The sequence below is a fragment of the Pipistrellus hanaki genome, assembly GCF_964339955.1.
Source record: "Pipistrellus hanaki genome assembly, chromosome: 15".
NCBI lineage: Eukaryota > Metazoa > Chordata > Mammalia > Chiroptera > Vespertilionidae > Pipistrellus > Pipistrellus hanaki.
In genome coordinates this window covers 46,056,476-46,072,821 of record NC_140517.1, presented here as the reverse complement: position 1 = coordinate 46,072,821, position 16,346 = coordinate 46,056,476, and the positions used below count along the sequence as shown (strand labels likewise).

Below are 16,346 nucleotides of genomic sequence, written 5' to 3'. Positions count from 1 at the left end.
AAGCCGGCCTCGAGGTGCGAAGGGGCCCGAGGGCGTCGCTGGGCTTCTCAGTTGGGGCTTCTTGATCCTCGTTGTTGCCTAACGACGGGACCGAAGTGGCCAGGCCGCAGGGCCAGGGTGAGGACGACTTGGCCCTCGGGAGCCCAGAAACGCTCGTAGATTTGGGGGTGCGGGGCCGGGGTGTAACAGGCCGGGCCTCCTGGCCGCCCCGTGTCTGCGGAACTGAGGGACCAGAGGGGCCTCAGAGGTCCCCCCTGTTTCCTCCCTCGGAGCCCGGAAAGCTGGCTTTCGCCCCTTTGCTCGTCGAGTCTGACTTGGAGCGATGCCGAGGCCTGGCCCACGGGTGGAAGTCAGGGGTTCGAGTTCCCAGACAGAGGGGTCCAGCCCCATCACAGGCCTATGGGGACCAGCAGGGACTTCCTGCGCCTTGGGGAACCCGGACAGCAGCTCCTTCCTTCCTTTCCTCGGGGGAGGCTGTGGGTCCAAGGATGAGGCAGACCAGCGTTTCTGGGCGATGCGCTCAGGAGGGTGATGGCCGGGACAGGCGACGTGGAGCCTGCAGTTGGGCCGGAACCAGGACCCCTCCAGCTTCCGAGAACGGTCTGCCCCGAAACCAAGGGGTTTATGGGTGTCACAGGCCGCCTGTTCCCAGAATCTGTTTGCCAAAACTCACTTCTGTCCCCGAAAGGCCAGATCACCAATTTACCACCCTCCCACCCCCAAACTTTTATTTATTTATTTTTTAAAATACATTTTATTGATTTTCTACAGAGAGGAAGGGAGAGGGATAGAGAGCTAGAAACATCGATTCAGCTGCCTCCTGCGGCCCCCCCCCCCCCCAATTGGGAATGTGCCCGCAACCAAGGTACATGCCCTTGGCCGGAATTGAACGTGGGACCCCCTCAGTCCGCAGGCCCACACTCTATCCACTGAGCCAAACTGGCCAGGGCCCCCCAAACTGTTTTGAGGAATATGATTTTTGAATGTGTTCAAGAAAGGCGGATATATTTTTCATGAGCACAAGTTTCCCTTTTTCTTTCTCTTTTTGGCGGAACACTGGTCATTACCGCTCTCTCCCTCTCCACCCCACCAAGGGAAGCAAAACCCAAAGGAAAGAAGTCGCTATAGAACTCTTTGTCATCACCTTATTTGATTTTTGTGTTGGTAATCTGAGACTCTTATTTTTTCTATCTTTAGCTGTCGTGACAGCATTTTCTTTGGGCATGTCTCCTAATTAATTCCCTGGCCATTTTTCTGTTCTTTTAAAATGTATTTTTATTGATTTCGGGGAGGAAGGGAGAGGGGGAAGAGATAGAAACATCAATGATGAGCGAGAATCATTGATCAGCTGCCTCCTGCACGATCTACACTGGGAATGGAGCCCCCAACCTGGGCATGTACCCCGACCGGGTAATGCTGGTCTTGTTGAACGAGTTAGAAAGTCATCTCTCTGCTTCTATCCTCCGAAAGAGATTGTAGAGAATTTGTATAATTTCTTCTTTAAATATTTATTAGACTTGATCAGTGAACCCATTGCATCCTGTTCTTTTTTCTTCTTCTGCACACTCCCCGCCCATTCTCTCATAAAGTATTTGAGGAGCCAAGGAAAGGTCAGAATGGTGGAAGCACAGAGAGCAGAGAGGAGACCGGCCCCAAATATGAGACAGAGCACCATCCTCTTGCTGGGGATAGAGCAGCTGGGGAGGGAAGGGGAGATGGACAATAGCTACACAGAGAGGCTAGATTATTATGATCTCTGAAAGCATAATAATATGGCCACTCAGTGTATGTCCTCCTATATAATAAAAGGCTAATATGCAAACTGTCCCCTCAACCAAGAGTTTGACGAGCAGGCAGGCTGGCCAACCGCCCATGTTCCCTCCCCTTGGCCAGGCTGGCTAGACCCCACCCATGCACAAATTCATGCACCAAGCCTCTAATATGTATATGTGTTACACACACACACACACACACACACACACACGCACACACTGAGTGGCCAGATATGCATTCAGAGGTCGTAATAATCTGACCACTCAGTGTAGACTACCAATCAATAGTTAATCACATCAGGAGGTGAGAAATGCTATGAAGAAAAATAAAAGTGGGTAGGACGAAGAGAGTGGTGGATAGGTAGGCTACCATTTTAGATAGGTGGGCAGGGAAGGCACCTCTGGTGAGGGGATATTTAAACAGAGACCTGACTGTTTTACCGATGAGAAAGACAGAGTTAGTGTTGAATTAGTTTCTTTGACCCAAAAGCCCATGAAAAATGGTACATCCCTCTGTAGGGAACACACATCAGTATTTTTAGAAACTTATTGAATGGGATTCCAGACTATTGTTAGCTTTTCTATCTCTACTCTTTTTTTTTTAATATATATTTTATTGATTTTTCGCAGAGAGGAAGAGAGAGGGATAGAGAGTTAGAAACATCGATGCGAGAGAGTCATCGATCAGCTGCCTCTTGCACACCCCTTACTGGGGATGTGCCCGCAACCAAGGTACATGCCCTTGACGGGAATCGAACCTGGGACCTTTCAGTCCTCAGGCCGATACTCTATCCACTGAGCCAAACCGGTTTTGGCTCTATCTCTACTCTTTTTTTTTTTTTTTTTTTTTTTAATATATTTTATTGATTTTGTACAGAGAGGAAGGGAGAGAGATAGAGAGTTAGAAACATCGATGAGAGAGAGTCATCGATCAGCTGCCTCTTGCACACCCCCTACTGGGGATATGCCCGCAACCAAGGTACATGCCCTTGACTGGAATCGAACCCGGGACCCTTCAGTCCCCAAGCCGACGCTCTATCCACTGAGCCACACCGGTCTCGGCTCTATCTCTACTCTTAACTCTTGCACCAAAGCGTTTCTAAGAAGTCAAACTCATGTCAGAGAATTATTTGTGCTTTGAATTTCAGTGGTGGTTAGGGACAGAGATAAAAGGTTTGCTTTAAGCGGGTGCTGAGGATTACTTTGAAACTCAAAACCTAACCTCTGGTTTCCGGTGTCCTTAAGGTCTTCTCGGGAAGGCGGACCCTCCCTTGAAAAAATGAAAGCTGCTCCGGGGAGTGTGCCTGAAGTGGAGACAGAGGCCCAGGCTTCGCAGGCGAAAGACTAAACCATGGCGTCCGCCGGTGCAGAGGGCGCTCCAAGAACCCCAGCTCAGGAGAAGAAGGGCCCAGGGAACCTGCTTCTGTTGCCCTTCGATAAACAGGGGTTGGAAGTCCAAATTTCAGAGACTGATGCTTGGGATAGCCAGACTCAGGGAAGGAAGAGCAAGGAAGTTAGAAAATCCTCTTTCTGGGAGAATGACGATGCCCAGGTGAGACAGAAATCCTCACTTACTCTGTTAACCGAGCGGGACGTCTAAATACATCAAATGTAAACAATATCGGGTACAGGTAGGACGTATGAATACATCCTTGAAATATATGTTTCGCCCTGAAACGGGCGGGACATATATTTCCGAACAAAGGTATTAGTCATCCATACATGTCTCCACGTGAATTTAAGACACGGAGGGAATCAGTATAATCTCGCTATTGAGAGTGGTGGACGTGTTCTGGGTGAGCAGTGACGGGTACGTACTTACACTTACCTACCTATTTTCTTATATATTATTTACTTATATTTTTTATATCTCCAACCTTTATATAATAAAAAACATAAAATTGATCCAATCATCAATTAATTTGTCAGAAAAGTTTTAAAGTTTTTATGTATGTGAACGAGAAGTATGCGTAGATGAATCTCTTTTATTATGGAAAGGGAATTTATCTTGGAAAAAAGAGCTAGATTTGGAATGAAGTTGTTTATGTTGAGTAAAAGCCAATCTGGATACATACAAAATATAATTTTATACACAGGCAAGGACACAAATTATGGTTCGAACTACCCACAAAAAAAACAATCAACAAGAATTGTTTTGGAGTTAACACATGACTTACTGAATAAAGGGTATAGGATTTACTTAGATAATTTCTATACGTCAATTCATTTGGCTGAACTCTTGTGTCAAAATAATACAGACATTGTTGGAACAATGAGGATAAACAGCGTCGGAATCCGCAGTGAAATAAAAACAAAAAAAATTACAGAAAAATGAACATATGTAAGAATCAAAGACAAACTTATGGTTTTAAAATGGAAGGATAAAAAAGACGTATTGGTGCTCAGTTCTATTCATAATGACGAAAAGACAATGATTGAAAAGAGAGGAAGAAAAACCGAATGTTGTCCTGGATTATAACAAGAATATGGATTTACTTAGATAATTTCTATATGACGTATAGAAATAGAAATTATCTAAGTAAATTCTATACCCTTTATTCAGTAAGTCATGTGTTAACTCCAAAACAATACTTGTTGATTGTTTTTCTTGTGGGTAGTTCGAACCATAATTTGTGTCCTTGCCTGTGTATAAAATAGATTTGGGAGATGGAGTTATGGTGGCCTACACGGCTGCCCGTAATAGGGTAAAAAAATTTTATAAAAAAATTTTTCTACGATTGATACGTGCTGCTTCAATGCATATATTATATACAAAAAAGATAAAGGTCATTTGGATCGATTACACTTTTTTGATAGACTGTGTAGAGAAATTGGTAGATAACAACATAGTGAAAACCCACCCAAAGACATCAACAAGCAGCTCTACATCTAAACCATCACGCTTAGTTGAAAGGCATTTTCCAGAACAAATGAAAAGTGATATAGGAAAAACTAAATCTAGGAAATTCCGAGTTTGCTACAAAAAAGGTGTTAGGAAAGAATCTACATACTGGTGTCCGGATTGTAAGGTAGCACTATGTATCAACAATTGTTTTAAAATATATCACACGGAAGTTGAGTTTTGAATTTTTACATCTATATTTCAATTTTTTAAACTCAATATTTCTATTTTATTTGTGTGCTTTTATTCTGTAATTGTTAACTTTTTTATATTTTTTATTGTGTATAGAAATAAAAATATATATTTATAAAATTTATAATTTTTTATAAAATTTATAATTTTTTGATGTTTCCATTTTTTGGTAGGTATTCTTTTCTATTTGTTTGTAATTTTGTATTTTCCTTTGTGCTTTATATATAAATAAACAAAAAATATATATTTCATTTATTTTAATTAAGTATAAATAAAAAAACCAATAATATAAAATTACGTCCACTGGGCGTGACGCACTAGACGTCCTAGTGAAAGAGAATGCGCCCGTTGTACGTTGTGCAATTAAAAAGGGAACTCCCCGGTTTCAGGTTAAGACGATGGCGTTATTCGGGAAGGAAGAGAGTGAGAGCGGCTACACCCGTCCACTCTGGCCCAGCAGGGACACGTTCCTCCTCTCCCTGCTGGGCTACTCCTTGAGGGCACTCAGTCTCTGGCGTTTTCCATACCTGTGGCTTCACAACGGAGGCTGTAAGTCTGGGGACCGGGGGTCATGGGACCACAAGACTGAGACTTACTTATCCAGGCCTCAGACTGCGAGGTCTCTGGGACCTGTAGAGGCTGGAGACGTGGTGCTCTGAGCAGGATAGGAGCCAGCTGTGTGCACACCGAGGGTGGTGAGAGGGGTCGAGGTGCGGGACACCTGAACATATGGTGGGGTAGAAGCCTGTATCGGGGTTGGGGTGGAAACTGTGTATCTGGGTCTTCCGGGAATTGGGGGGCAAGGAGCTGGACGTCTGGGGCTTTGAGGGATGTGGAAATAGTTACAGCCTCATGCCTGTGGCCCTGAGGGAGGTCCCTCGTAGGGAATGTCTTTTTCTGAACTCCCAACGAAACCCACATGCTGAGAAGCCAGATGGTCTTCAGAGCCCTTCCTTAAATCCCCTGCGCAGGGAGCTTTTTCCTCATCTACATGGTCTTGCTGTTTGTGGTCGGGATTCCTCTCCTCTTCCTCGAGATGGCGGTTGGTCAGAGGATGCACCAGTACAGCGTTTTCTCCTGGGCTGTCATTAGCCCCTGGTTTGGTGGTGTGGGGATTAGCAGCTTAATGGTGAGGAGCCCTGGCTGCCCAGGCCTGCCCTGGACATCCACCCCCATCCCTGCCCTCGTCCTGGAAGGGGTCCCCTGATTTCACTTCCATGGCTCAAGTCCCTTCGTTCCCTCAGTCCTCTGTCAAATCCCCTCCTTTGGCCCGTCCCCCCTTTTCCTCTCCAGCCGCCTCCTTCCTGGCCCGCAGGTGAGCTTCATCACCGCCATGTACTTGAACGTGGCCAATGCCTGGATCCTCTTCTACCTGAGCCAGTCCTTCCAGTTCTCCCCCCCGTGGCTGCAGTGTCCTGTGCTGAAGAATGCCAGTAGCTTTGGTGAGGAGCAGGCGAAAGAGAAAGGGGACACAGAAAGGTGGGAGGGAATTTGGAAGAGGAGAAAGGAGTGAGTGAGGAGGGACAAAGAAGAAGCAGGTAGCAGAAGGAAGAAGAAATGAGAGGAAGAGGAGGTGGGGAAGGGTTAATGAAGAGGGAAACGGTCAACCTGTCTAGCAAGGGAATCCAAAGCCAGATCCCCCCAGATCCCGAATGTGCACGGACAGCACCCTCCATGTACTTCTGGTACCGGGTGACCCTGAGGGCCTCGGACAGGATCGAGGACAGTGGGCCGCCGGCCATCACTCTGCTCCTGCCCCTTCTGATCGCTTGGTGTCTGGTTGGCATTTTCATGGTGAATGGGATCAGAGCCATCGCGAGGGTGAGTCTCCATTTTTGGATTCCTTAACAGGCTCAGATGCTCACGTCCTCACCTAACATGACTACTCGTTGATCTGATTTCCCGCTCCCTCTGGCCTCTCACTCCCACTAGCCCCTGAACCCTGCTGAAAGCGACCTTCTGTTCCTCCTCATTTCTGGCTCAGAATGTTCTATCCCTGCTGACTGCTGATTGACCCTCCCCGCCACCCGTACATGGTTGCTGATATGCCCTCTCCTGAATTCAGGTAGAGTATGTCTTGATACCATTGACCACTATCAGCATAATCCTTTTCTTCGTCCGGAGTTTACTGCTGACCGGGGCGCAAAGTGGGCTTCAATATTTGACATTTATGAAGGTATATCGTCTCAGACCTTAGAGGACACCTGTTGTCTGTTCTTGGTATCCTTTCCCCACTTCAGCCCTCTGCATCCCTGTATTTTGTTAAGGTTCTCCTCCTTTTTGACATCTCTCCGTATTCTTCACCTCTCCCTTGTAGGTGTCATGTATGTACAGCCTCAGATCCTGGGTCCAAGCTGGGGTGCAAGTCTTATGTGCCTTAGGGCTCGGCTACGGGCCGGCTGTTGTTTACTCCTCGTACGTGGACCAGCCCAGCAACTGTCTCCATGATGCCTTTATTCTGGCTTTTGTCAACCTGGGCTTCTCGGTCCTCGCCTTGCCTTTTATCTTCAGCGTGCTGGGCTTCTGGGCCACCGTCATCACGCAGAACTGCGCCACGAAGTAAGGCCAGCCCCTTAGTTGGGAGTTTCAGCCTCAGGGAACTACAAAACCCAGAGGTCCTCATCTCACGGCTCCGCCGCAAAGCCCCACCTCCACCCAGGTGCCCCAGAGTGAAAAACAGACGAGAGAATCCCTGTCGCAGGTCACCCTCTCAGAGTCCTGTTCTAGCCCTGGGACTCGTCCATGTCAGAGATTGCCAATGGCTCACCTCAACGTATCTCCACAGAGAAATTCAAAAACATAGCCAACAGTCAAGGTTACTCTAGTCTCAGACAGCCTCTGAGACCACACCCTTTGGAACACCCTTCAGCTCCCGAATGCCGTCATTCTTTACCGGCAACTCCGGAATGGAGGGGTGTCAGTCCATCTGTCATACGTCAGCCCACCAGGACGCTCAGGGCGAGAGCCTGGATTGTCTTCTCAGCCTGTCCCGTTCTGTAGGCACGAATGAGAACTGTCCCTCAGGCGTTTGGAAGGGGTTCTGTGTGGATCAGACCACAGTCCTTGCCTTCATTGTGTTTCCCGTTTTGGAGGGATAAAGGGAAGGGATGTAGATACATCATCACAATCATAAAGTCATGATAGCTGGTGGCAGGAGTGATGGGAAGACAGAAGACAAAGCCTCGGCTAGTCAGGGAAGGCCTTCTAGAGGAAGCAACCCTAAGCTGAGTTTGTCCCCAGGGTCCTAACCGGTAAATAACCACCAGAAGAACATACAGTCTTTTAGTTTATGCAATTGGATCGAACTATACTTATTTTCCTGCAGCTTGCATTTTGCTCTTATCAGTAAGCCTCGGCAAGCGTTAGTAGAGAAGGAGCAGCGAGCTGATGTCTAAGGATTTGTAGAATTCACCAAGTGGAGAATGGTGGCGGGGGTGGGTTGGTCTTGGGCATAAGAGGCTCTGGCAAGCCCTGAAAGTGGAAGTGGTCAAATCTGACCACAGCACACAATGTGCAGAGGGCCGTGGGAGGGTGGGGGCAACACAAGGTGAGAGAGGCCAGCAGAGCTCAGATGAAAAAAGACCGAGAAGCTTCTCATAGCTCAGCCTCCTGGGAGAGTTATGCACTGTCACCTAAGTGCACCGTGCTTCCTCATCCTCGGTATGCAAAGCTTAGAAGGTTGACTTTTGCCTACGAGTCTAAAATGGGAGGAAAGGTCAGAACCGGTTTGGCTGAGTGGATAGAGCATCGGCCTGTGGACTGAAGGGTCTCAGGTTCGATTCCGGTCAGGGGCATGGACCTTGGTTGCGGGCACATCCCCTGTGGGAGGTGTGCAGGAAGCAGCTGATCGATGATGTTTCTAACTCTCTACCCCTCTCCCTTCCTCTCTGTAAAAAAAAAAAATTAATTAAAAAAATCAATAAAATATATTTAAAAAATAAAACGGGGGGAAGGGCAGAGGTGAGGATGAGGAAGAGACTTCATCCCTAGAGCAGGGACCCCAGAGTCCCCGGAAGACTAGGAAAGGCTTCTGGTTCACACAAATTCATGGCCCCGAAGGTGGGTGCCATTTTAGTTTCCTCCCAGGCTAGACCAGTAATGCGAAGCTAGAGATGTCCTGTCTTCTCTGGAAGATAAGGGGCCAGATGGTTCTATGTGATTCAACTTTTTATCCCCAGGAATTCCGAGCTGCTCTTGAAACTGGTACTTGAGGGGAAGCTGCCTACTGAGGCCTTTCCGCCTTCAAACATGCAAACTCTTCCAGCCACCGCCTTCAACTCCTGGCTGAACAAGCTTTCCAGGCGCACCAAGAACATGGTCCTCAAATACGTCACTGAGTGCCACCTGGAGAAGCAGTTTCTGAAGGTCGGTAACCATAGGCGCTCGGGGCTGAGAGTTCCTTAATGCCTTCTGTAAAATAGAAATCTCATCTTTTATGAGCACCAGAAGAAGAGGGGGAAAAATCCCAGAGACACCAGGATAACCTGCAGCCCTGGTAATGCAAGGATGGCCTGCCCAGGATAATGCTGGGGGGATTGATTTTCCTTGTCAGAGAGCCAGCTTGGAGATCGGATTTTCTCAGTGACCCGAGGCTTTTAGGAAGTTTTCCAGGGAAGATAGAATATCTTTATCTCTCCAAAATCGGTTTGGCTCAGTGGATAGAGCATCGGCCTGCGGACTGAAAGGTCCCGGGTTCGATTCCGGTCAAGGGCATGTACCTTGGCTGCGGGCACATCCCCAGTAGGGAGTGTGCAAGAGGCAGCTGATGGATGATTCTCTTTCATCGATGTTTCTAACTCTCTATCCCTCTCTCTTCCTCTCTGTGAAAAATCAATAAAATATATATTTAAAAATACATTAACAGCATCAAAAAAAAGATTAAACCTTAAAAAAAATATCTTTATCTGCATTGTTGTTACGTTCACGAACACTTTCACTCGGGACTTTTCTCCCCCTCCACAGGTTAAGGAGGGCCCAAACTTTGCATTCCTGGCCTTTATTGAAGCCATATCCTTCGTCCCTGGGTCTGCCTTCTGGTCCATCCTCTTCTTCCTGCTCTTGCTGAGCCTGGAGATGAATTGCGTGATAGGGCTTCTGCAGAGCGTCCTGACTCCGCTCCAGGACACCTTTGCTTTCTGCAGGAACCATGCAAAGCTATTTATAGGTACTCCGACCTATGTGTGGCCCTCCTCCCCCCACTGGCCCTGGTTTCACTGAGACTCTAAGCCAGTGAATAACCCCGGCAATAACCCCTGCTTAGGCCCCTCCTCCCCCAGGCAGACCTCTGACCTTGATCCACGCTCACTGTTTCTTCCAGTGCTTCTCTTTGGGCTCCTGTTCCTGTGCGGCATCTTCTTCATTCAACCTGCAGGCGTCTACTACATCATACTGCTGGCTGATTACTGGATGGTCCTCCCCATCGTCTTCATTATCATCTTTGAAAACGTGGCCGTGAGCTGGGCCTACGGGTCCAGGAGGTGATCACTTGGGGCTAAGGGAAGGGTGACCTCTTTCTTTATTTCTTTCTTTTTTCTTTTTTAAATATTTTATTGGTTTTGTACAGAGAGGAATGGAGAGCTAGAGAGTTAGAAACGTTGATGAGAGAGAGTCATCAATCAGCTGCCTCCTGCATACCCCCTACTGGGGATATGCCCGCAACCAAGGTACATGCCCTTGACCGGAATCGAACCCGGGACCCTTCAGTCCCCAAGCTGATGCTCTATCCATTGAGCCAAACTGGTCCCGGCTCTTTATTTCTTTTTTTTTTTTTTTTTTTTTTTTTTTTTTTATATTTTTCTTGGTTTCAGAGAGGAAAGGAGAGGGAGAGAACCATGAATGATGAGAGAGAATCCTTGATCGGCTGTCTGCTGAATATCCCCACGACCCAGGCACGTGCCCTGACCAAAAATTGAACTGTGACCTTCTGCTTCATGGGTTGATGCTCAACCACTGAGCCACCCTGGCGGAACTGACCCCTTTCCTTTTGCCTCCATTCTCACTCAGCTGGAGCGACACTAGGGACCCTCAACTTTCGGGCCTTCTGCGAAACCTTCTAATTCACTCATTTATTGAACATATTTATTAAATACTTACTATGTGCCAGGCACTTTTTTTAGGCCCCGGATAGAGTCTCAAATAAAACAGTCACACATGTCCTCAGGGGGTTTACATTCTAGTGGTAGAGATAGTCGCCAAATCAACAACAACAACAACAAAAATGTCCGTTGGTAATAATTGACAGGAGAAAAATCAGAGAATAAGGCAAAACGATCAAGAGTGTGAGTTTGTATGGGTGTTAATTGAGGTAGGATTGCAAGAAAGACCTCTCCGATGAGACATTTGAGCGGACTCCTGAATGAAGGAGTCGGATGGGATTCTGGGAAAGTGTGCTCCAAGGAGAGGGAGCAGTCAGTACCACTGAAGCATTATGCCTGGAGGCTGTAAAGAACGAGGAGATCAGAGAGGTGGAAATAGGATCCTATATAATAAAAGCCTAATATGCTAAGAGTCTGACCATTCGTTTGACCATTTGACCAGTTGCTATGATGGACGCTGACCACCATGGGGCAGACACTCCCACCAGTAGGTTAGCTTGCTGCTGGGGTCTGGCCAATTGGGATTGGGCAAGACCGGTCGGTCGGCCAGACAAGCCCTGGAGCCCTCCCGAAGACAATTGAGACCCCTTGGCCTGGCCTGCGCCCTCTCACAATCTGGGATCCCTTGGGAGATGTCAGAGAGCAGTTTTGGCCGGATCCTCACAGGCCAGGCTGAGGGACCCCGGGGATCGGGCCTAACCCAGCAGTCAGAAATCCCTCTCCTACTCCAGGGCTCTCACAGTCTCTCGGCTTCTGGCTGAGCGGTGCTCCCCATATGGGAGCGCACTGACCAGGGGCAGCTCCTGCATTGAGTGTCTGCCCCCTGGTGGTCAGTGCACATCATAGTGACCAGTCTTTCCACCGTTCAGTCGATTTGTGTATCACACTTTCATTATATAGAATGACAGAGGAGGCACTAGAGAGTTTTGAGTAGGGGAAAGACATTATCAGATGAAAAATTTTAAATCTTCACCCAAGTATACTTTTTCCATTGATTTTCAGAGAGAGTGGAAGGGAGGGAGGAGGGGGTGAGAGAGAGAGAGAGAGAGAGAGAGAGAGAGAGAAACATTGATGGACTGTCCTTGTAAGCACTCCCACAAGGACTGGGAACCTGCAACAGAGGTACTTGCCTTGATTGGGAATGGAACCTGTGACCCTGTGGCCAGGGCCAGATTTATTAAAACAAACACCTATATCCCGGCTGGTGTGGTTCAGTGGTTGAGCATTGACCAGGAGGTCACTGGTCAGGGCACATGCCTAGGTTGCAGGCTTGAACCCCAGTGGGGGACATTACAGAAGGCAGCTAATCAATGATTCTCTCTCATCATTGATGTTTCTGCCTCTCTCTCCCTCTCCCTTCCTCTCTGAAATCAATACAAATATATTTTTTTAAAAAGAAGATACCTGTAATTGCTTTATGGAGAATAGACTATGAGGAGTCAAAAGCAAAGCAAGGAGAACAGCAGTGAGTTATTGTAATATTGTGAATGGGAACTAACAACGGCTTAGGCTGGGTGTTAGAGGGGTAGATGGAGAGATGTGGTCTGATTCTTCAAGGAAGAACGATCAGGGGAGAGAGAACAAAATAGCCAGGGACCGGAAATTAGTAGCTATAACTGGAGTGGGAGAGTGGGAGAGCCCAAGTCAGACACGGGATTCCTGAGCCCAGCTTTTGACCAGGCTGGTATGCGGACATCCAAGTGGGAGGATTCAAGGGCAGAAGGCTCAGAGGACAGTGTTTGCAGGTGACAGTAGTTCTTGGAGTCAGTTCACTCACATTTACTTACTCCACAAATATTTCTTTATATATTTTATTGATTTTTTTACAGAGAGGAAGACAGAGGGATAGGGAGTTAGAAACATCGATGAAAGAGAATCATCGATCAGCTGCCTCTTGCACACCCTCTACTGGGGATGTGCCCGCAACCAAGGTACATGCTCTTGACCGGAATCGAACCTGGGACCTTTCAGTCCGCAGACCGACGCTCTACCACTGAGCCAAACTGGTTTCGGCCACAAATATTTCTTGAGACTTTCTCTGTGTGGAGAAAGCCTTGTAGTACTTGGATACAAATGACTTAAAATTAGCTCCTCCTGTTGCGGGTTGGGGGGTGGAGGAGTGGGGAGGTGGAGCACAGAGTCCAGAGAGGAAGACAGATGCAAGCAGACAATCGCGGTACAAGTTGGTCAGTCCAGAGGAGAGGTGCTGGCAGCACTGGAGGGTAAGGTGACCAGACGTCCCGCTTTTTAACAATTTGTCCCGCGTCCCGCCGCGCTTTTAAAAATCGGGACTTCTTTAAAACGCCGCGGAACAAATCGTTAAAAATCGGGACTGTCCCGCCAAAAGCGGGACGTCTGGTCACCTTACTGTAGGGGCACTGGAAGGTCAGAGGAGGTATCTTAGAGGAGAAGACAATTGAGCAGAGTCTGGACAGGTGAATAGTCTGGACCAAAGGACCGCACGTGTATATTAATTCAGTTTGAGAACACGCACTGAAGGAGGCTGGATATATGGGCTGGAGGAAACAGAAAAATTCCCTGAGGGTCGCATGTTAACTTTATTGGGGGCTGTATGTGTGCACCTAGAACAGTCCCTGGCACATCTTAAATACTCTCATGCTTTTTTTGTTTTTTTATTTTTTATTTTTTTGTAACATATTTTACAGAGAGGAAGGGAGAGGGATAGAGAGTTAGAAACATCGATGAGAGAGAAACATCATCGATCAGCCGCCTCCCACACACCCCCCACTGGGGATGTGTCCGCAACCAAGGCACATGCCCTTGACTGGAACCGAACCTGGGACCCTTCAGTCTGCAGGCCGATGCTCTATCCGCTGAGCCACTCCAGTTTCGGCAATACTCTCATGTTTTTGGAACGAATGAAAGGTTTTAGAGCGGGAGAGGAATGGTTACCATTTGTTCTCGGGTTGGGAGAAGAGACGAGAAGAGAAGAGGAGGCAGGAGTTTGGAAGCGAGGTAGAATATTTGAAAGATGCTAAGTAAGCTTGATCAGGCCAGGCTGGCCTCGCCCTCGAAGGAAGGGGCAGGCTGGGCTGGGCCTGCCACCGTCTCTCGGCCCTTTCCTCCAGGTTTCTTGCAGAATTGGGGACTCTGTGGAATCGCCCCATCCCTCCCATCTATCACTGGCTGTGGTGCTGCGTGTGTCCAGCTGCGCTGATGGGCCTGTTCGTTGCAATCCTGTCTTTCCAAGATATGAAGAACTTCACCTATGTGGCCTGGGACTCCAGTACTGTGAGCCTTCCTCCCCAGACCCCCGACCTGCCCCGAGAGCGGGGGCCAGATCTTTCTATCCACTCTTGGCCTCCAGGGACTTTTCTAATGCTCTGCTCCCTGAACCCGCAGCCCTCTGCCCGGTTCCCCTCCCCCTCCTCCTTCCCTCCTCCCTTCCCTCTTCTAGGAGCTTCAGTGTTCTGAACCCCTTCCCCATCTCTCCACAGTCACTACAGGTGTATCGACCCTACCCATCATGGGTGCTGTTCCTGATGATTTCCGTCTTCCTCGTCATCACCCTCCCCATCCCCTTATACTTTGCATACAGCTGCACCCACGGTACGCCCTTCCAAGCCAGAAGCGCGGATGGCTCTCTCACATCCTCCAGGCCCAAAAGTGAGGACCAACTGCCGGAAGCCCCACAAGTCAGCAGTGAACCTGCTGGTCCGTCAGTTGTGTGACACCCTCACTTCCTTGATGTGGCCTGGCATCGCACATCCTTCGAAGCAGATTGAACAGGCAACTCGTAACTACCAATTGGTATGTCCTTGGACCCAGAATCCTATTCCCAAGAATATAGCGTTATTTGGGGGGCTCTTGGGGCCTGGCTTTGCAGCCCCCCTCCTAGACCCCTCTGGTTGCCACTGTCATTTTCCCCACCCCCTTTCTCCGTGTGGACACATACGCACTGTCGGTGATGCATACCGAAACCTGGAGCTGGGGGGTGGGGGGGTAATGCTGTTGATCAATAAATCAATCCAAGCACTGGGTGTGAGCAGCTCTGTTTTTATTTTCTATAAATGGCTCAGATAGTCTTTTTTAAAAATATATATATATATATTTTATTTATTTTTTACAGAGAGGAAGAGAGAGGGATAGAGAGTTAGAAACATGAACAAGAGAGAATCATCGATCAGCTGCCTCTTGTGTGCCCCCTACTGCAACCAAGGTACATGCCCTTGACTGGAATCGAACCTGGGACCCTTCAGTCCACAGGCCGATGCTCTATCCACTGAGCCAAACCGGTTTTGGCCAGATAGTCAGTCTTACTCTCAGGGGGCTGCCATCCCTTTGAGAGCTAAATATTCAGACCTGAGCTCCTGCCCTCTCCTTGATGTGGCAAATTCGGATGCGAGATGACTAGACTACCTTTATCCAGGGGCTGGCCTGTAGCCAAGAAAAACCCAGCATGTGGTGGTTTCAACCAAGAAGGGAGGGATATTAATGTGCTTGTTAATGGGACACGAGACTCCTCTCATCGGTCTAAATATTAAAAAATATATATTTTATTGATATTTTACAGAGAGGGAGGGAGGGAGATAGTTAGATACATCAATCAGCTGCCTCCTGCACACCCCCCACCGGGGATGTGCCCGCAACCAAGGTACATGCCCATGACCAGAATTGAACCCAGGACTCTTCAGTCCGCAGGCCGACGCTCTATCTACTGAGCCAAACCGGTTTTGGCTAAATTTTTCATTACAGTTTCCGAGACTGTCCTGCTGGCTCAGTTGGTGGAGCATGGTCCTATGCACAGAAAGGTCGAGGGCTTGATTCCTGGTCAGGGCGTGTAGGGGAGGCAACGGATACATGTTCCTCACATCTATATTTCTCTCCCCCTCTCCCTCCCTCTCTCTCTAAAATCAGTAAAAACATCTTTGAATGAGGGGGGGCGGTATACAGTCTCCATGACTGCTGTGGACTAAGTCATTCACACAGACCAAGCGGTCCGTCAATAACACAACCAGTTTGGGAACTACCAGATTGTACTCCGAGCCCACCAGGGTCCCGTATCCGCGTGGTAAGAGTTACCTTTTGCCCACAGGGCTAAGCCAAATGAATTTACTTAGTGGCTGAGAGCTGAGTGGGTCTCGGGGAACTTGTAGGAGCGGTTGAGTCCACAGCGGAGCCAAGAGGAGGAGGAGGATGAGAAGGAGGAGGAGAAGGAGGAGGAGGAGGAGGAGGAGGAGGAGGAGGAGGAGGAGGAGGAGGAGGGGGAGGAGGAGGAGGAGAAGTCAGCCAGTGGCTGGGCGCGGGGGCTTGTGGGGAGAGGTGGTTGGGATTCCCGAAGATCCAAGGTTTCCTTTAGGATTTGATGCTCCAGAAACTCCAAGATTGCGGCTTGCTCAGCTCCCCCGGGGAGACCATCTCCGC

At 48.4% G+C, this 16,346-nt stretch overlaps 1 protein-coding gene across 1 annotated transcript; it reads left to right on the top strand.

Moving 5' to 3' along the window:
* The first annotated feature begins 4,723 nt into the window (after positions 1-4,723).
* On the top strand, positions 4,724-14,909 carry LOC311633889 (orphan sodium- and chloride-dependent neurotransmitter transporter NTT5-like). Its single transcript, XM_084906895.1, has 11 exons — positions 4,724-5,415; positions 5,838-5,995; positions 6,182-6,308; positions 6,512-6,687; positions 6,932-7,042; positions 7,184-7,425; positions 9,045-9,231; positions 9,829-10,030; positions 10,184-10,343; positions 14,051-14,213; positions 14,420-14,909. The coding sequence occupies exons 1-11, from the start codon at positions 5,265-5,267 to the stop codon at positions 14,651-14,653; spliced, it is 1,911 nt and encodes a 636-aa protein (XP_084763021.1). The 5' UTR covers positions 4,724-5,264; the 3' UTR covers positions 14,654-14,909.
* Positions 14,910-16,346: the final 1,437 nt, after the last annotated feature.